At 44.7% G+C, this 21,088-nt stretch overlaps 1 protein-coding gene across 1 annotated transcript in view; it reads right to left on the bottom strand.

The window, feature by feature from the left end:
- Window positions 1–1,646, bottom strand: part of LOC126199041 (myrosinase 1-like) — a 49,382-nt gene extending 47,736 nt beyond the window's left edge. The window contains exon 1 of the mRNA XM_049935745.1: window positions 1,482–1,646. Coding sequence (XP_049791702.1) covers window positions 1,482–1,620 — 139 coding nt within the window. The 5' untranslated portion in view covers window positions 1,621–1,646. The remainder of the gene's footprint in view (window positions 1–1,481) is intronic.
- Window positions 1,647–21,088: the final 19,442 nt, after the last annotated feature.

The raw sequence follows: 21,088 nt of genomic DNA, 5'->3' as shown, positions 1-21,088 counted from the left end.
CGTGCACCTTCCGCCGACCACTGGCGACAACATCGATGTACTGTGGAGACCTCACGCCCCACGTGTTGAGCAATTCGGCGGTACGTCCACCCGGCCTCCCGCATGCCCACTATACGCCCTCGCTCAAAGTCCGTCAACTGCACATACGGTTCACGTCCACGCTGTCGCGGCATGCTACCAGTGTTAAAGACTGCGATGGAGCTCCGTATGCCACGGCAAACTGGCTGACACTGACGGCGGCGGTGCACAAATGCTGCGCAGCTAGCGCCATTCGACGGCCAACACCGCGGTTCCTGGTGTGTCCGCTGTGCCGTGCGTGTGATCATTGCTTGTACAGCCCTCTCGCAGTGTCCGGAGCAAGTATGGTGGGTCTGACACACCGGTGTCAATGTGTTCTTTTTTCCATTTCCAGGAGTGTATTATAGAACAATCTCCAAATTTTACCACTGAAAAATACATTGATGAGACAGATGATGTACCGATGGGTAGTGCCATGTGCTGGCGATCACTTGAGACACTCATGTCTCCACAACCACAATAGCTACTACAGCTCAACCGCTATAGTGCACAGTTGGGGGACCGAAACAAGGCCAGCACCAGACACAAAAACCAGTGACTGGCACTCTGTGATTTCGGAGGTATCATCAGTGTACGGATATGGGGTTACCTTCATAAGAGCCGTCGGGCATTTTGTAACTGATAGGTTCACAACACATCATATGTGTAGCACTGCCCTTCAACCGGCGAGTGTCGACAACAACAACCGCTGCACGTGGGGCGAGGTACATCTGGTGAAGTCACGTGTTCAGTATTTGTCATCAACTTTTGAGGTATTTTCCGACATTTGCGGCCCCTTGTGTCTTATATTAAATGAACTGTCACAGCGCTCCGGTTGTTTCTAAAAATAAGTATCACATTGCATATAATGATTTGTTCGGAGTTCGTCTTTAAATGGGAATAAAACATAGGAAAACCATTGGAGACTCCGAGACAATAGCAATCTTTTGGAATGTGGTGTTGCAGAAGAAAGCTAAAAATCAGGCGGTTCGATCAAATAATCAATGAACTGGTACTCAATCTAATTACGGAGATAATAGATTTATGACACAATTTGAGTAAAAGAAGGAATGGGTTGAGAACACGTATCTTGAGACATAAAGCTGTCGTCAGTTTGATAATGATAGAAGGAATGGGTGGTGAAAACCGGCAGACCAACGCACAACTACAGTAGGGAGATTCAGATGGATACAGGCTGCAGTAGTCACGCACAGACAGAATGGAGAGCTGCATCAAACCAGTCTTCGGACTGAAGACCATTTCTCTCACAGGACGTCGTTCTGGATAATTTCCGTTACTTTTCTCAATGAGTGAAGATGCAAGTATGCTCTTCCAGTGTGGGGCCCTGCAGGTGCTAAGAGTCTATTTCCGCTGGACTGTACAGCGGTAGCTAGTGGTGCGTCACGGGAGTGCGAGGTACGTACCATCCTCGTTCCAGGCGCCCTCCACTTGGTAGGCCGCGGTGGCGTAGCCCAGCATGAAGCCGTCTGGGAAGCGGTTGTTGATCTCCTGAGCGGAGGCCGAAGCCGCCGCCACAGCCAACAGCAGCGCTTTCCACAACATGATGGCTGCCCGGCGTTGACCTTTCCCGCGGCCGACCGCTGCCTCTTATATATACCCACACACCCACACACCCGTATCGGGCATTCTTCATTTAATCTTGACTCCTTAGGAAATTACCGCGATAATATCGGTCTTTCCATTGCTCAATCAGATCAAGTTTCCCGTGATTGCTGCTGTTAATGGACAACTCCTTTCACCGATATCAGTCTCCCAGACGCTCGCTTCTTATCTGCAGAGATTTCTCGATGTTTGAAGGCCGCTATCATTCTCGACGTGTTGTTCCCGGCAATAACTGAGAGTATTTTTCCACTGCTTGCAACCGTCTTCCTTCTACTCTACGATCTATTGCCAGAACTTTACTGTTAAATTTGTCCTAGCAACTCTCACAGAATTATGACAACATCCAAAATGCGTCAATAGGCGTTGCACTTAAATGATACACTTAAACGCTCTTTTTTTAATTTATTGGATCCCGACCGTGCCATCTCAGCACTGGAAATGGTATATTACAGTTTGTTGTGACAACAGTTTAAGTCGTTCACTGGAACAAAGTTACAAAGACTGAACAAGGGACTGATTCCAACATAAAACAGGTCTTACGACCAGAGTATACAGGTAGGAGTAAACAATACAGAGGGGTCCAAAGAAATGTATCCACTGTTTAAAAGTCCATAACTGGCAAACTAATTGACAGAGTTGTCTCATCTTTGGCAGTGTAATAGTTTGTAGTTCCGGCAATCGCCACACAAGCGTTGTATTGCGTTGTTTTGTTTTGTCAGATGACAGTCGCCAGGTAGTCAGTGTTTTGTTCTTAGTTGCACCTAGTTACTCGAGTAAACATGGCTGGCGCAAGGCTTACATTCGATGAAAGGAAGTAAGTGGTATTTTAAGTACGAAAACATTAATGAAGTTCGACGGCAATGGCGAAATGAGTATCAAACAGAGACACCGACACGTTTAACGATTCGTCGCATTCGAGACAAATTTGAAGCCGAAGGCTGTGTTAAAGATGTACACAAACAACGATCTGGACGACCTGTGACAGTAACAAGTCCAGCTGACTCCCGTCGTGTGTTACAACAACTCACTCGCTCACCACAGAAGCCTGTGAGACAGTGTGCCCGTGAAACTGGAGAGAGTCGCTCAAGTGTTCGGCGAATTTTGAAGACAGCAAAGTGGAAGTGCTACATCCCACGATTGCTACACGCAATGAACGAGGACGACCCAAATCGTAGAATGGAGTACTGCGAGTGGTTTGCTAACATGGTGCACAACGATGAAGACTTTGCAGAAATGATTGTGTGGCCTCATGAGGCACAGTTCAAACTCAATGGTACAGTAAATCACCACAATTGCTTCTACTGGGCCGCCGAAAAACCGAACGTCCATGTAGACAAATCTGTGAATTTGCCAGGAGTAAATGTGTAGTGTGGGTTGTCTTACCGGAGCTTGATTGGACCGTTCTTCTTTGACGGCACAGTTACCGGTGAGGTGTACCTTCAGAAGCTTCAAACATCCATTTTACCTGCCACCCGAGACTTGTATGGAGACGGAATAGTTTACTTTCAACAAGATGGAGCCCCACCCCACTACCTAAATCGTGTTAGGGCGTATCTCGACGAAAATCTACCAGGAAGATGGATAGGCCGTATAGAGGTGCAGTGCAGTATTCACCACTTTTCCCCAGACCTAACTCCTCTGGACTTTTACCTGTGGGGAACACTAAAGGAAGTCGTTTATCGACAAAAACCACGCACATTTGATGAACTTCGAGAATCCGTCGTACATTCATGTGCAAATATTCAACTGAACACGTTGCAGTCAGTAGTTCGTATTGCAGTTCGGCGGCATCGTTTGTGTGTGGATGTTAATGGCGACAATTTCGAACACCTACAGTTATATCTTTAAGTTGGACTCTAAGCTACACTTTCACCAAAAATGAGACAACTCCGTCAATTAGTTTGCAAGTTATGGACTTTTAAACAGTGGATACATTTTTTGGACCCCTCTGTAAAGGAGACGAAAATGTATCACAGGACACACAGAGATAGTATGCTTTAAAAATCCTGCTTGTAACACAGTAAGAAATGATAAACCGCAGTTGGTACACATTTGGGATATTACCTATACAATCCATATTGATGACTATGTATCTAAATTAACCACAACATATTTACTCTTTTGTATCTCCGGTAAGAATTATTTCAAAAGCTGTGGATAAAGAATTGAATATTTTTGCAGGTCTATAAGTGCCACCTAGCCAGCCGCACGTATAGTACACCAGTATTCGGACACTTACATATAGAAGGAACATAGTGACATATTCAGAGCCTTAGCGTTCTATATCCTGCCGAGCAGCACGTCTGCCTTTACGTTGCAGTTCATTGCAATTTCGAGTCGTAACTGATCTCAGTGGAGCGTCTTCGCCTCGGCTTCGACAGCGCTGTTTACACGGATGCAACTGGTCTGACGCCAGCGATGCGTATTGTTATTTAAAAAGGCTGAGGTCATTTCAACATCAAAACGCAGAGGCGCTGCAGTTTATACGTCTTATCGTAAAGAGCGACGAAACCGTTTCCTTTAGAAAGCCGTACAGCCAAGAAATCGGTGTGCCAATCAGGCAAAATCGGCGTGAGCATTGAGGCTATAATCTCACCGACGCACTAGGCTGAAGATAGCCGTTCAGTATGACACCGTGTCCTGCTGCATGAAGAAGTCCGTCACTCCCTGTTGCACGTTCTCGTCCGACAGGAGTCGTCGACCTTTGAAGGCCTTTTTTGAGGCACCGAAGGCGTGATAATGGCATGGGGAGAGATCAAGACTTGAGAGCGGGCGTTTGAACGTCTCCCACATCAGTTGGCGTGGTGACTTGGGGATGTGCTGTACCATGAAACGGCAGCAAACCTCGTACCAATTTTCCCGGAAGTTTCGTCTTAATTGCACGTCGTAATTTCTATAGCTTTGCGCTTTAGTATTACGGACACACCAGGTTCCTCGAACCCAGTAAGCAATGATCCTCGGTAATCAAAGAACAGGGTAAGCACCACCTTTCCGGAAGATGGCTGGCCCCTGAACTTCTGCGGAACCACTGAAAACACCCACACTGTTTGCTTTTTGTTCGGTACTCAGTGCCTAGTGTTCCCACTGGCTGCAGATCTTACAGTAACCTAACTCCTGCTGGAAAATTTGTTGCACGGTACCGAAGCTGACGACGATATCCTCTGCTATTGCACGAGTGGTGACGTGCCGGTCCGTCCTAATTGCATCATCGACCGTTCGCCTGTTGATGTTCGTAGTGTATATGTAGCATCTGTTCTTTTGGACATGTCCTGCAGCCACTATGAATCACGACATAAAGGAAATAAAGTTATTAACTGTCAGTGGGCATAGGTTTATATCAATGGGGCGAGTAAAATATTTGTGCCAGAACAGGGTTCGAACCGGGGCCTCCTCGTTACTTAGGCAGATGCGCTGCCCACTACGCTATCCACGCACAGTGGTCATTGCAACCGCACAGCCTACCATAGCACGCCTCCTGTCAGACCCAAACTCTCCACTTACACCTTACACTACTGTCGTAGTGCCCCTGGCCATCAGCCTCATTATTCGCGGCCCTCGCCGATTCCCCCACTGATATAAATCAATGTCTTGTCTGATACGCATGAGGCTGGCCTTCCAGATCGACGCCGGCCGGAGTGGCCGTGCGGTTCTAGGCGCTACAGTCTGGAGCCGAGCTACAGCTACGGTCGCAGGTTTGAATCCTGCCTCGGGCATGGATGTGTGTGATGTCCTTAGGTTAGTTAGGATTAATTAGTTCTAGGCGACTGATGACCTCAGAAGTTAGGTCGCATAGTGATCAGAGCTATTTGAACCAATCCAGATCGACGGCCGTGTTTTGTCGTATCATGACGAGCTCAGAAATTGGCACACCATTCCACAACAGTTTGTTTCGTCAGACGTACTACCCCACACAACTTCTTCATTCGGCAATGAATGTACAGCGGTGTTTGTCCATCTGTGTTTGTCCATATGCACCCAGGAAAAGAATAACAGCACATTGGTTGTGTTTCCACGCATTTGGTAATAACTTCTCCACGGTTCACGTTTCCACATTTACCGCACATACATTGGAAAGACAAGAATGCCACACTAATGCCTCTCCTACAAGCGAGTTTTTTTTTTCAAGCTGCATCATGACTACAAGGGCCAGCCGGCATATTACATTACGCAGGCCGTAGTGCTCGACACAGACCTCGTAGCCAGTACCCATGGCCACCGCGCCGCAGCGAAATTGTGCTGCGCAGCTGAGGCCACGGGCACTGTTGCCTACGCAGCACCACGTGGAGGTGCGGCTGCGTGGAGTTCTTTTGTCTGCACTTTGCTGTCATATTTCATTTATTCACAGCAAATACACTTATAATTTAAAGAAAAATACAAGAATTTGGAAGTAGGAAATGATAAATTTGTGGCATAATTTAAGAAGAGAATAAAAGAAGACAAGAAAGAGTAGATATAAAGGCCTATCATAATTAATGGTGTAAACGCTTACAGCTGAAAGTACACGATACTAGGAGCAAAAGAATCTCAGTAAACATAGGGTCGAAAATGCATACCTTAAGAGCTAAGAGCAATTTTTCATCTTCGATACTATGAAGCCAGTCTCTTCTACTTCAACCAATATAGTTTCCACATTTTGGGAAGTAGCAGTATGTACCAAAACAAGAAAAAAAGTCCAGTAAACATCTGCTCTAAAATGCATACCTTAAGAGATATGAGCTCGTGCTCGTCTTCGCTACTTGGAAACGCAACCCTTCTAATGAACAATTGCTCATAACTTTTAAGGCATGCATTTTAGAGCTAATGTTTACTGGACATTTTTCTTGTTTTGGTCGATACTACTACTTCCCAAAATGTGGAAAGCAAACAGCTTCCAGTAGAACAGATTTCCTTCACAGTATATAAGACGAAAAATTGGTCGTAGCTCTTAAGGTATGCATTTTCGACCCTATGTTTACTGAGACTTTTTTTGCATCTAGTATCGTGTAGTTTCAACTGTATCCATTTACGCCATTCATTATGATACACCCTGTAGATATCCCTTCATCAACACTACTTAGGGTAGGGGACTTGGTATTGATCTTCCAGTCCAGCGTCCACACGTGCTGTTACTCATTGCAGTAATTATCGACATGAACATCCCTCTTCGGAAAAACACGGTTTGTTCAGTTCATGCGGATCTAACTTACGTTGATGTTGTTTGTTAGAAAGTTGTGCGAGTTGATGTTTGTTAGGTTACGACTACTACTACTACTAGGTTACTTATCAAACAAATTTTGCATGGCTTTGGGACCGTATCCTGCCTCACTGTAATCTAATATAGTTATATACTTCCCCCCTATACGGTGTAGGAGAAATTGCAAGCCACCACTAAGCTATTTTTAATCTTGTAAAAATATTTCTGTAAAATAAAACTAGACTTATTTGTATAGTGGACGAACGATTTTGTATAACTGCGTATTTATTTGTATTTACACTGTATTATCTTTATTTACATTGTTTCATTTTTCTTGCTTACTTTGCGTAAAATTTATATTGCATTAATATTATTTCAATTACAATAATGTATTCATTGATGTAACTACATAACAGAGTTGTGTACAGGTTTAACGTAGATTCTAGAACTATATCTATCCACGGATTATTTTAATTACTCCTACTTATAATTAGGTACATTCAAAATAAGATACAAATTCCAATCTCTGATTAATGGTCACATGAGTAGTTGTGCGTGTTTTACATGTTTCATGTTATGTGTGTTTTGCGTGTCTGTATTACGTCATGATGTCATTGTCACTCTTATCATCGCCAGTACTGGAACTGTTCGATCTATCTATGTCGGCCTGTATTCATCTTCTGCACATTCTGTATTGATGAGTCTGTTTGTGTATGTCATGTTCTGCTTTTGACATCGTTAGCGATTGTGTTCAGCTCTGTCCATGCACCTGGGTTCCTCAGTGCATCATATAGTGTTGTTTGCGTTATGTGTTCTACGTTATTATGTAAGTTTCTGCACCTGATGCACTTCAAAAGGAAGAGTTCTGAGAAACTAATTCCTCCTCATGGGCAACCATTTCTTTCTGAAAGCGACGGGCACCGCAAGTGCGTAGGATAAGGGCCGTGTCCAATCACAAAATGAACCTTGCCTCAGCTGGGGTTGACATGACGCAACCGTAACCGCTCGCTGATATTGGCGATAAATGAAGTGACTCGGCGGCCCTTAGCACCCTCGTCCCACTCTTTTTGCCAAGTGTCCACACGACAATTTTTAGTTGGCGCGCCTGTCTTCTAGGTGCTGCCCAGTGATCTGCAACACTCTCTCAGGTCCATCCAACTTCAGCCAGTATGTTGCAGCCCGATATCTGATGGTTATATCGATCGGGTATATTCCAAGTACCACATACAGCGAATCGACTGATGTGCTGCCGAACGTCTCAGATTGTCTAAGTAGCACATTCCTCACCTAACAGTGATCCTGTTCACCACAAGAGCGACTCTATGTGCCCACGTACTAGCTGCAGTGGTCAATAACGACTCGAAAACAGTGGTACATTGTTTTTTCTAATTATTTAACTAAGGCGTTTGACTGCGTTGATCACAAAATATTGCTCCAAAAGTTGGACCATTAGGGAACGCGGGGAGTAGCTCAGAACTGGTTCACCTCTTACTTTAACAAGAGACAGCAAAAGGTCATTATTCACAGTGTTGAGAATGGCTTTAATGTGGACTCTGTGGGACATGGTCAAGAGGGGGATGCCCCAGGGATCAGTGTTGGGGCCACTCCTGTTCCGTATTTATACAAATGATATGCCTTCTGGTATTACAGGTAGTTCTAATTTATTTCTGTTTGCTGATGACACGAGCTTGCTAGTAAGGTTGTTGTGTGCAACATTGCCTATGTTTCAAATAGTGCAATTCATGACATAAATTCATGGCTTGTAGAAAATAAACTAACGCTAAATCACAGTAAGACTCAGTTTTTACAGTTTATGGCACACAGTTCAACAGAACTTGACGTATTAATTTCACAGAACAGGCTTGTGATTTGTGAAACTGAATAGTTCCAATTTCTAGGTGTTCAGATAGATAGTAAACTGTTGTGCAAAGCCCACGTTCAGGATCTCGTTCAAAGACTTAATGCTGCCATTTTTACTATTCGAACGGTATCTGAAGTGACTGATCGTTCGACTCGAAAATTAGTCAACTTTGGTTATTTTCATTCGCTATTGTCGTAGTGTATCATATTCTGGGATAGCTCTTCCCATTCTAAAAGGGTATTTCTGGCTCAGAAACGGGCGGTTCGGGCCAGAAGTGATGTAAGTTCGCGAACCTCTTGTCTACACCTGTTCGCTGGTCTGGGTATTCTGACATGGACCTCTCAGTATATATACATTCTTCACTGTCGTTTCTTGTTAACAATGTCGTATTGTTCCCAAGAATTATCAGCTTTCACTCAGTTAATACCAGGCAGAAATCCATTCTACATTTGGATCGCACTTTCTTGACTCTTGTGCAAAAAGGTGTGCATCCATTTTCAATGAGCTACCACAAGAATTCAAAAATTTTAGCAGTAACCACGCGTTTTGAAATCGAAACTAAACAATTTGTTCATGGTTCACTCCTTATATTCTGTGGCGGAGTCACTTGAAAAATTTAGCTGATTCCTGTGTTATATTGTTGATTGCGTTTACTTAAACTTATGGCTTGTCTCTTTTTGGTTCATCAACATTTTATTTTACCTGTTATACTTTCATGTTGTACTTTCATGTACTGACACATTCCGTGACCTTGGAGATTTGCTTCTCAGTTTGGTCCTATGGAACTAGACGTGTAAAATAAAAATAAAAATAAAAAATAAATTCTTATGTGTCTAAATTCAATGCGATACAGACACCACTCAATGTCGCTAATTTGTGAAGTACACTTTTCGCATTGTTTTTGATTAGTCGTTGTGTTCATTGAAGCTACCCTACGACATCCAGTTAGTACTTTGCACTTTATGTTTGTTTGTTATTTTAATTTCTGGGTGTCTTTGTAGTGAACGCAAGCATTATGTACGCTGTTTTTTGTACTGTTATGGATAATTTGTTTTGGTTGCGCTATTGTTGTATTGTATGTTGCGTACTACTGGCGTTGTTTACCAACATTGCTCTTGTGTTGACTGACTACCAGGTCGTCAGCATACGCAAGGATCAACGTTCACCGCCCTCGATTAAAATCAAGAGCGGTTCAATTGCAATATCTCAGAAGATGGGTCCGCATATAGACCTTGTGGAGATCCTTTCGTAATCCCTTTTTACAATCTTGCAGTTGCCCTCTTGCCACTCAGGCACTCTGTTCCTATAATAGTCTCGAAGACCATTGCACAAGGAAGGATCCGCGTTTCTGTAACTGTCGCAATCCCTCTGCTACATGTCGGTCCTTATATACCCGCATCAGAGTCGTGCTACGTTGCATATACGCTGCCGTAACCCCCTCAAACTGAAAGTTTTTGGCCGCCCGTTACATTAAAATGAGAGTTATTCTCTGACATGTCAAACTGTCAACAGTAGAACAGAAAATAAAACTTTCTTCAACCGGATGGGTGATCTGAACGCTACAATAGCCTACTAGACATTATGATGATATGCGCCTTCCTCTCGACCTCGAAGTTACTGACTTATCCAGCCATAGAGAGGGCAATAGTTTAACAAGGACTGTGAACCACCATTATTCACAGGAACCGTTAATTGCCAACAGGAAAGAAGCGCCAAGTGGCGGAGAAAATGCCAAGAACCGACTGAGAACTGGACTCCACTCCACTCCACAGGTGCCTTTTGACGCTTCTCCCACAGAGTGAATGAACCACATGACAAAACAGGACAAAGCTGCGAAAAAAATCTGTTTTTTATGAGTATTTTCCGATTACGGACGAATAACAATCTCTCCGACGAATGAGAACTCCTCCAGACAAGATAAATCCCCTTCTAGAGTAGTTGCAGAAAAATTTAACGTGAGATTCAAATTAAGTAAGTACACCTAAAACGAATTCGCTCCTCAAGCCAAGAATTTTGACGACTTTGGTGCAGTTTCATCCAAGTTAGAGCCATTTTGCACTCGTACTAATAAAGTAGCCTCAAACGAATTTTTCGTGTATAAAACGGGGTTAATGTTAACGGTCTGCTTGATGCAAAAGCTACGCTCTACTGATGAACCAAAACATTATGACCACCTGCTTAATAGCTTGTCTGTCCGTCTTTGGTACGAAATACATCACTGATTCTGCGTATCAGGGATCCGACAGTTCGTTGGTAGGTTTATGGAGGTATGTGGCATTAGATGGCTACGCACAGGTCATGTAATTCGCGTAAATAACGGGCCGCTGATTTGCGTACGCGGTGATGGCGACCGGTAGCGACCCAGATGTGTTCCACAGCATTTACATCAGGCGAATTTGGTCGCCGAGACATCAACGTGAGTTCACTATAATGCTCCTCAAACCACAGTAGCACGGTTCTGGCTCCGGGACACGGACAATTATACTACTGAAAGATGAAGGGATGCAGGTGGTTCGCAGCTGTCAGCGTGTGTTCAACTATTGGCACAGGTCGCACGGGTCCCATGCAAGCACAGGAGAATGTAGTATTTTATTGCTCCCACTAGCCTGCGTCCGCAGCGCGTTGTACGTTTCGAGCCGCCGTTCATCTCGATGACGGAGCGTAGCAAAAATGTGATTCACCCAAACAGCCTATACGTTTCGACTGATTGACGGTCGAATCTCGATGGTCCTGTGCCCACTGCAATCGTAATTGACGACGTCGTTGTGTCAACACGTGAACACGTAGGGGTTGTCTACTGTGGAGCTCCGTGTTCAATAATGTGCAATGAACGGTGTGCTTCAAAACATTTCCGCGTGCACCAGCATTATGCTCTGTCAAAACTTTACAGAGCAGACAGGCGTCCGAACCCCATGTACTGTGAAGAGCAGTGGACGTCCAATCATTTAGCACCTAGTGGTAGATTCACAGTCCTTCACCTCTTTTCGTAGATGCTCACGACAGTGACACGTGAACATTGTGGGTAGACTGTTAAAAGATGCCCATCCATTTCACAATGGGCGCAGTGTTCCCAACGATCTGGACAGTCTGCACGCTGGTGCGTTATGAAACAGTCAGGACAAGACTGGTGACCGCACTCCTTACGCTGACGCGGTGTGAGTGGTTGCTCAGTGGCCACTGATTCGTGCGAAAGTGACGATTACGACACCGCCGGCGGGGAAAGGACTTACGAGAATTCCTTCGCCTAGGTAACAGTTGAATGCTGCTACCTGGGGCATTCATTTGTTCCCTGAAAGATCTGTAAACATTGAGCGGTTTTCAAAATATTATCCAAGGAAGGATTATCCAGCTTGAAGGCAAGAGTGTGAACTCCCTGTTCCGGGACCAATTGGACCACCACATCTCGATTCGAGGATCCGGAGGACGGGTTTGCGCGAGTCAAATCACAACTCAGTCCTTGCAAATCAGTCACTCACGAGTAACATGATGGGACTCAAGGCAGACGCGACCACATGGAATTACTGCGGATTATAGTGCGACAGAAATGAACACATCTACTCGAAAGTTAGCGCAGCTGGATTTGACAGGAGGAGTCAGCTTCTTCAATAAGAAAAATGTCTCCGAGGAAGCCCAAGGAGGGACGAGCGACCGTTGGAGAGCGTCACCAGAAACCCGAAAAGTGGCAAAGTGCTACTTCAGCCACTATAAAGGGGTATATGTCCCTATCTTCTTTGGTCACTTTAATCGTCAAAACGCGTGTGGGACAGACCCCGCCGGGGAAGTGATCACTGCCTGGACGGGTTGCGAACCCTGGACCTGTAAGCATTCGGACAAAAGCTGAATTTCCTGACGTAACAACTCGGTTTGCTGCTGCAACTGCTCGTGGACCTGCTGTTGCAATTGCTGCTAAAGGAGCAGCTGTTCCTGTTTGCGTTCAACGAGTTGCACACCTTTTATATCCATGAGCCACTGTTGACCTTTTTCCTTATTGCCACCGAGCGAGGTGGCGCACTGTTTAGCACACTGGGCCCGAATTCTGGAGGACGGCGGTTTTAACCCGCGTCCGGCCATCCTGGTTTAAGTTTTCCGTGATATCACTAAATCACTTCAGGCAAATGCCGGGATGGTTCCTTTGAAAGGGCACGTCCGACTTCCTTCCCCATCTTTCCCTAATCCGATGCGACCGATGACCTCGCTGTCTGGTCGTCTCTGGCCCACCGGCGGAGGGCGTCAACAGTGAACCGCCAAAAACCACAGAAAGACAACAACGGCGACGGACGGACAATGAAGACAACATGGCAGACTGGAGAGTGAACCAAATTGAGCCTAGACGTAAGAATATCAGGAACCAAATAATGATGCCTACAACGAAAAATACGAGAGCGCAGTTGAGCCCCTGCGCTGCTAACTTAACTGCGCTCTCACGAGCGCCGATAGGCTGGCAGGATGTGGTGGGTGGTAGGGGGGGGGGGGAGGGGCAGGTGGGCGTGGCCCGCGCATACCGCTGAGGCGGCGACTACAGCGCTCGCAAATTTCAGGAGCACCTGCCTAGCGTCTGTCGTCTAGGTCGATGCGTTGTGGCGGGTTTTAAGGTCGTCGGACCAGGACAGCAGACCATGCTACACCGTCTGTGACGATGTTCGACAAAAATTCTCAGGATTAGCGTCGTAACAAGCAAGCAGTTCCGTACTGCTTTTTATGGCCTTCTCTTAGGCGGCGACGCACCCAGTGGGCAATACATATTTGACTACCCCAGCTGGTGAACGAAAGTGGGACATTATCAACGGAGACGTCCAGTTGTGCAATGAGGTGTTCGATTGTGATCCGTCGATAACTTCGAATGAGAGTGTCAGCACGTTCCAACATTGGAGAAGTCACAGCTGCGTACGGATGGGAGGGGGTGGGGGGCCACTTGACAGACTGGACAGGTTTGCACGACCTTGTTGCGGTGGTGATAGACGCCTCGCCCAACGACTCACCGTGCTTTTGTTAATTGCCAGGCCTCCGTAGGAATTCTGCAAGAGCCTATGAATACCTGTGATGCTCGGGCTTTCGCCAAAAAAAGGTCAATGACAGCTCTCTGCTTGGGATTCACCTCTATTACAGACACCATTTTGAAAACTACGTATAGCGTCGCCACCTATCGGAACTTCATGAAACTATAAGGGCTGAAGCGCGAATATTCGACGATGTCCCACAACAAAGTCCGTAGTCTGAGGCGTAAGATATACCGACAGGAATTTTACTGCAGAAGCTACAAACGGCGATAGAAACCATCCTGGTGATGATGTTTGGTTTGTGGGGCGCTGTAGCGAGACTTTGAATTTCGCCGCGCTGGACTCGTTCCCTCGGACATGAATTGTGCCGTCGCAGCGGTATGAGCGCTCGACGGCAGAGAAAATACTAAAATTGTAACTCCTTTTTGTTTTTCTATTCCGTTTCGATTGTCTCTTGATAGCCGAAGCTTAAGGCAGACGTGATCTGATGCTGACGTAAAAAACTTGATAGCTAGTCTTGATCTGATTTTAATGTGTAGACACATTGAGGAAGTTGTTATGAAATTTGGAGGAGGGAAGCAACGTAAAATAAATTGCATTTAATATCAAGACGGTTTTGTGTACATTAGAAATTCCTGGACAATGAAACTTATTGCAAGATTTCGGAGCCGACTTTTCACACAGAAATGAAGGAGATTTTTGAAGACCTGGACGCCGCACGAAAGAAGACAAGTTAACCTGGTAAAGGATGATTTATCTACGCCACTTACCCGTGTCAGTTACATTTTGTTATTCTCTGTTCTTTTTCAAAAATTTTTGTAGTGGAAACTGGTTTAACTTTTGCTCAAAAACGCCACAAGGACCACCCCAACAATAGCTTTTCCGAATAACGAAGTCCGATAGCTTTTCTGTAATACAAAGTCCGATTTGCTTTTCATTCTTTCCCTTTTTCACGGTCATGAACGATTTTAAAAAACCCATTTTCACTGAGATGAGATGAGAAAGCAGTGGAGGAAGCAGTGAGAAGCACAAAGAGTGTTTGGAGGCGAATCAAAAAATAATAGGAGTCTCAAATGCGATTCTACTCTGCTTCAGATTATCTGCTTCAACGACGGAGGTACCAGAGGCAAAAATGCTGTGGAAGGTACCAGCATTATGCATAAAAAGGAATGAACGATGAAATTTTCCGCAAACATTGTGAGCTGAGATGACGTTGTTCCGTCACGAGGGCAGCCTACTAGCGACCGAGTAATGCTTCAATTCTTACAGCGATTCCTTCTAGCAATAAAATAGTTCAAGTGTGACTTCGTCACGATAAAGACTCAGTGGTGCAGCTCTTTTAAATTGTAGTATTTTTTCTTTAATTTGATAAATAGTTTAAATCTGTATTGATGACCAGATCCGTTAAGAGGACTCAAAAACAATGTACACGTATTATGTGATATAAAGGAGTTGAAACTGGTACTAGCTTAAGTTGGAGAACGCAGCGAGAAATGTTTATTTTTTGCATTGTATTACTTTTCCATAAATATTGAGGTATATTACCAGTTCGTCTCTGTCAAACGTGCTCTTATGTTCCCCCTATAAACATCTTTTTCTTTTCGTTTCTCAGTCTCACAACTTTCTTTCCTCCTCACCATTAGTCGTCTTCTATCACGGTTCTCTTCTATCTCTGTCTCCCTCTCCCTCCTCCTCATAGTGCCTATGCTTCTGCCCGTGTAATTTGCCTTTCTGCTACACTTTTCATGAGCTAGTATACCATACAATGTGTGTGATTTTTTCTTTTATACCTACTTCCACTTTTTATTTTATAATTATCTCTCAGTATTGTATCTTATATCATAGTACATTCTGTAACAAGTGTGTCACGGTAAACAGAACATAAAATATGTACAATGCCGGATTTGATGTAACTTGCAGTTATAAATAAATAATTAATTAAATATATGCACATTCATTTTGTGTTAAGATGAATGTAAGATAACTTTTCTGACTGAAACCGGTTATTAAATAAAACAAAAAGCTTTGCGATCAAATACTGATATAAACAGTTCGATAAAATTAAACATCATTTTCATTGCAACTTGTCACGATAATTTTCGTGTAAATTGAAAACTAAAGCGAAAGGATGCCGAGACACATTTCGTGTTTACCCTTGATGACACCTAAAACCCAAATTTAAACAACTGATTATCGGTCAGTAAAATGACAGATGAATATTTCAGCCTGAAAAGGTGAGCGTTCTTCATATTACAAATCAATATACCATTCTTAAAATGTAGATCGTGTAATTGTATATCTTTAATAATTTCGGATACTGGGTAATGAAACAGAATGCTTTCTAAAAGTTTACTACATCAGTAACAGTGAACAGTTCTGCAGGTCAGAGAAGGAACAATGCTAATAGCTGATCTACAAAAAGTTCGTCAAACCGAGGTCAAGTCATTATAGTGTATCATGTAAAGGTTAAAACAAAATGACTGAAATCTTATGCCTGAGAAACTGCCGCCCGATAGATAAGAAACACCCGGTCAGTCCCCGCAACAGATCACATAACACGGCAGGCAGCTTGACAACAGCCAGGCACAGTAGGTAGGCATTACGGAGATATGGCTGCCATGATGGTCAGTGAAGGCGTCTGCTATCTTCAGACGGTGCTGATTCATTTATATTAATTTATCTTGATATTCGAAGTTACTTATTTTTATTTCTAATGTTCCGTATCACCACCCGAGGACAATCTACTTGGTGATCGAATGAGTAGCCATTATTTAAATTACAAAATGCTTACGTACGTGAGGAAGAGAAGCCAAGAGATTTATAATACAACATATAAACAAATGAGCCAAAACGTCATGACCATCTGCTTTAATAGCTTCTTTGTTCGTATCTGGAACTAAATGCATCACTGATTCTGCACATCAGCGATCCAACAGTTTGTTGGTACGTTTGTGGAGGTATGTAGCATTAGATGTCTACGCACAGGTAATGTAATTCGCGTAAATAACCAGCTGTTGATTTGCGTACGTGGTGATGGTGCCTGACAGCGACCAAGACGGATTCCATAGGTTTTACACCAGAAGAATTTGGTAGCCGAGACTTCAACGTGAGATGACTATAAAGCTCCTGAAACCACTTTAGCACGCTTCCGGCTCCGACAAAAGGACAATTATACTGCTGAAAGACGACATCGCCATCTACGGGAAGATATAAAGCATGAAGATATGTAGGTGGTTCGCAGCTGTCAGCGTGTCTTCGGCTACTACCACAGGGCCCATGCAAGTGCAGGAGAATGTCTCCCATAGAATTATAATGCCCCCACCGCTCTGCGCCCGTGGCGCGCAGCCCGTTTCGAGCAGCCGTTCATTTCGATGACGGCGTTTGTGGAGATTACCGTCGACCTAGAGTAGCAAAAATGTCATTCACCCGAAGAGCCAACACTTTTCGATTGCCCACTGCAATCATAATTGACGATGTCGTTAGGTCAACATGTGAACACGTAGAGATAATCTGCTGTGGAGCTCCATTTTCAACAATTTATGATGAAAGGTGTGTTCCGAAACATTTGTGTGTGCACCAGAATTGTGCTCTTTCGGCAGAGATGCCACAGATCTCTACCTGTCCTGTTCCGTAGATGCTCACGACAGCAGCACGTGAACATTCGACCAGCTTCGCCGTTTTCGAGATACTCGTCCACAGTCCCTGCCTAATAATAACCTGCCCTTTGCCAAAGTTGCTTACGTCAATACATTTCCCCACTTGCAATCCCTAGCTTCGCTAGGGTGGCCCCCCATCCATGACTGCTCTGCTTACATACCGGGTAATCAAAAAGTCAGTATAAATTTGAAAACTGAATAAACCACGGAATAATGTAGATAGAGCGGTACAAATTGATACACATGCTTTGAATGACATGGGGTTTTATTAGAACCAAAAAAATACAAACGTTCAAAAAATGTCCGACAGATAGTGCTTCATCTGATCAGAACAGCAATAATTAGCATAACAAAGTAAGACAAAGCAAAGATGATGTTCTTTACAGGAAATGCCAAATATGTCCACCATCATTCGTCAACAATAGCTGTAGTCGAGGAATAATGTTGTGAACAGCACTGTAAAGCATGTCTGGAGTTATGGTGAGGCATTGGCGTCGGATGTTGTCTTTCAGCATCCCTAGAGATGTCTGTCGATCACGATACACTTGCGACTTCAGGTAACCCCAAAGCCAATAATTGCACGGACTCAGGTCTGGGTACCTGGGAGGCCAAGCGTGACGAAAGTGGCGGCTGAGCACACGATCATCACCAAACGACGAGCGCAAGAGATCTTTCACGCGTCTAGCAATATGGGGTGGAGCGCTATCCTGCAGAAACATCGTACATTCCAGCAGGTGTTTATCAGCCAGGCTGGGGATGATGCGATTCTGTAACATATCGGCGTACCTCTCACCCGTCACGGTAGCAGTTTTGCTGTCCAGCGCAATCTGTCGGACATTTTGTGAACTTTGTTATTCTTTTTTTTTCGTTCTAATGAAACCCCATGTTATTCCAAGCATGTGTGTCAATTTTTACCTCTCTATCTACATTATTCCGTGGTTTATTAAGTTTTCAAATTTATACTGATTTTTTGATCACCCTGTACTTTTACTACCGCCTTACCTCCCTGCAACGCCACCAGGCGGCAATTAACGTCGCGGTGGGCAGTGGTCACAATGTTTCGGCTTATCAGAGTATGTCAGTAATATAGGGTGGTAAAATGCTGTGCCTACTGGAAAGAGTTCGTATACAGCAGCGATTTTCAATGTTTTTGGGTCCACAGCCTACTTGACCCGAACATGAACACCCGTGGCTCGTTTCGCACATGACATCTGACTAAAAAGTGGGGCGTATTAACTTAAGTTTGCAAAATATAAGTAAGAGTACTTATTTTCAAATGGCTCTAAGCACTATGGGACTTAACATCTGAAGTCATCAGTCCCCTAGACGTAGAACTACTTTAAACCTAAGGACATCACACACATCCATGCCCGAGGCACGATTAGAACTTGCGACCATAGCAGCAGTGCGGTTACGGACTGAAGCGCCTAGAACCGCTCGTCCACAGCTGCCGGCTAAGAGTAGTTATTTCTTCGTTAACTGTTGATCTATGTTGATACGACATATTTTAATTATCTTTGAATGTTATTGCATCTTATTCTTGCAGCGAAATCAGTGGAAGGCCCTTGCTTCTTGATCATCAGTTCTGAAAATGTTAAACAAATTACTGAGATTTGACTGCAAATGTTGTTGCATTGTAACCTAGGCGGTCTGCGTATAGAGTAAATTTTGTGTGCAACTGTGAAAAAATGTTCCAGATCTTTGCGTAGGGTGTATCTGAGGCGGAACACGGGAACCAGCCCGGTATTCACCTAGTGGGATGTGGGAAACCGCCTAAAAACCACACCAAGTTTGGCCGGCACACCGACTCTCTTCGTTAATCTGCCTACCGGACTCGACCCACGCATGGCGTACGTCTCCGTTCCGGAAGTGGTTCCGTTAACACTGGGCGGATTTTCAGTAACTACGAGGGAACTTCCGAAAGCCGCCGAACGCTAAGGGCATTGCGCAACAACAGTGGCGCATTGTCGAATGAGATTACGCATTCTGGCCGACTCAGTCCTGCTGCGATACAGTTGATCAGAGGGTGCGAGTGAAATGGCGCGGGAGCTGGGAACGTGCTTCATAGCTGAAGTACACAGGACAACATGATTTTCGTGGGCAGAATGTCTAAACAACACACACATTCGCTGGAAAGGCAGTAACTCGCTGCAGTCGCAGATTTTCCAGTGACGAGGACGTTCGTACAGTGGTAGTCGAATGGCTGCCTGACAACGAGCAGATATCTGTCGTCGAGGAACTGAACGATTTGTGAAACTTTCCGACCGTTGTTTGCGGGGAGTTGGTGCTGATAAGGTGTAGATTATCGTGCCCCGGACTGCTGACTGCCGCAATCAGACCTCGTGTTGTGTCGCCTCCCTTATCTAGTACAGTGTTATATAGGAAGCGAACTAAGATTTTAAATGGTTCCTCTGACAACCAATTTCTACATTCTGGATCTAGGTTTAGGCAAACAACTGGACATCCTCATCACACAGCTGGTTGCTGCGAGAGCAAGGGAAACACATGCTGCCGGCCGTAGCGGCCGAGCGGTTCTAGGCGCTTCAGTTTAGAACCGCGCGATCGCTACGGTCGCAGGTTCGAATCCTGCCTCGGGCATGGATGTGCGTGATGTCCTTAGGTTAGTTAGGTTTAAATAGTTCTAAGTTCTAGGGGACTGATGACCTCATGTGTTAAGTCCCATAGTGCTCAGTCATTTGAGCCAAACACATGCTTAAAGTTATCTACGCCACTTACAAATTAATACACTCATGTCGTACATATAATATTTAGATATGCAGGCACTCAGTTCTTTTCGTTGCACTGAATTTAGGAAAGCGTGTGCTGAGTGACTGTTTCCTGTGTATTTCACGAGTCAGAATGAGTTCTTTTAGTTTTCTTGGTCATTAGAAATATACCGAGTGGGCAAATAAAAGTGGCCCGGACGGATGGATAGGACTGGATGTGAATGTTTGCATATAAGTACACCCTGTTCCTTCCAACAGGATGGATCAACAGCCCACACAGCCAGCCGAGCCTTGGAGCACATTTACACGGTCTTCACGCCTGACAGAGTTGTTAGCAGATGTCAGTCTGGCCGCGGCCCTAGCTGGCCACTCCGGTCATGTCAGCGTGCGACTACTTTGTGCGGGGAGCCCCCAAGCCTAAGGTGTATCGGAACAACCCTCATAGTCTTCAAGACCTGCAGCAGGACATTTCGGATGAGGTTGCAGCAATTCCAGCAGTTCAGCTTCGACACACCTTCAGCGACTTGCTGACCAGGACCCAAAAGTGCCAGCAAATGAACAGTCGTCACTTTCAACATGTGCTTTAGTCAGGTTCGAATTGTATTTGCTTTCCACTGTTGTGTTTCTTTGTACTCCTCGAACTTTCTTCTCCAGGACACTTTTATTTGCCCCACCTTGTATATTCTGCATATCTTCAAAAGTAGCAGGGCTTGTTTCTCACTACCTATGAGATACGTGTATGCTTTTCAACACACACACACACACACACACACACACACACACACGCACAAGCCCACACACACGTTTACAACACAGTAAATACTGGGCAAAAAACAACTGCGCCCGGTTGACACTTCCCTAATGTTGTTCTTGGAGATTAGGATAGGATTCCATTGCAGCTAAACAATTTGCATTCTAAACGCAAGATACTCAAGACTTTATTCCCTCTCCAGGAGTTTTCGAACGCTGCGTCGCCGATCCCACGAGCGTTGCAG

This window comes from Schistocerca nitens, chromosome 8 (genome assembly GCF_023898315.1).
Source record: "Schistocerca nitens isolate TAMUIC-IGC-003100 chromosome 8, iqSchNite1.1, whole genome shotgun sequence".
In the NCBI taxonomy this organism is placed as follows: Eukaryota; Metazoa; Arthropoda; class Insecta; order Orthoptera; family Acrididae; genus Schistocerca; species Schistocerca nitens.
The sequence above is the reverse complement of the archived record's forward strand: the minus strand, read 5'-3'. Positions and strand labels throughout refer to the sequence as shown.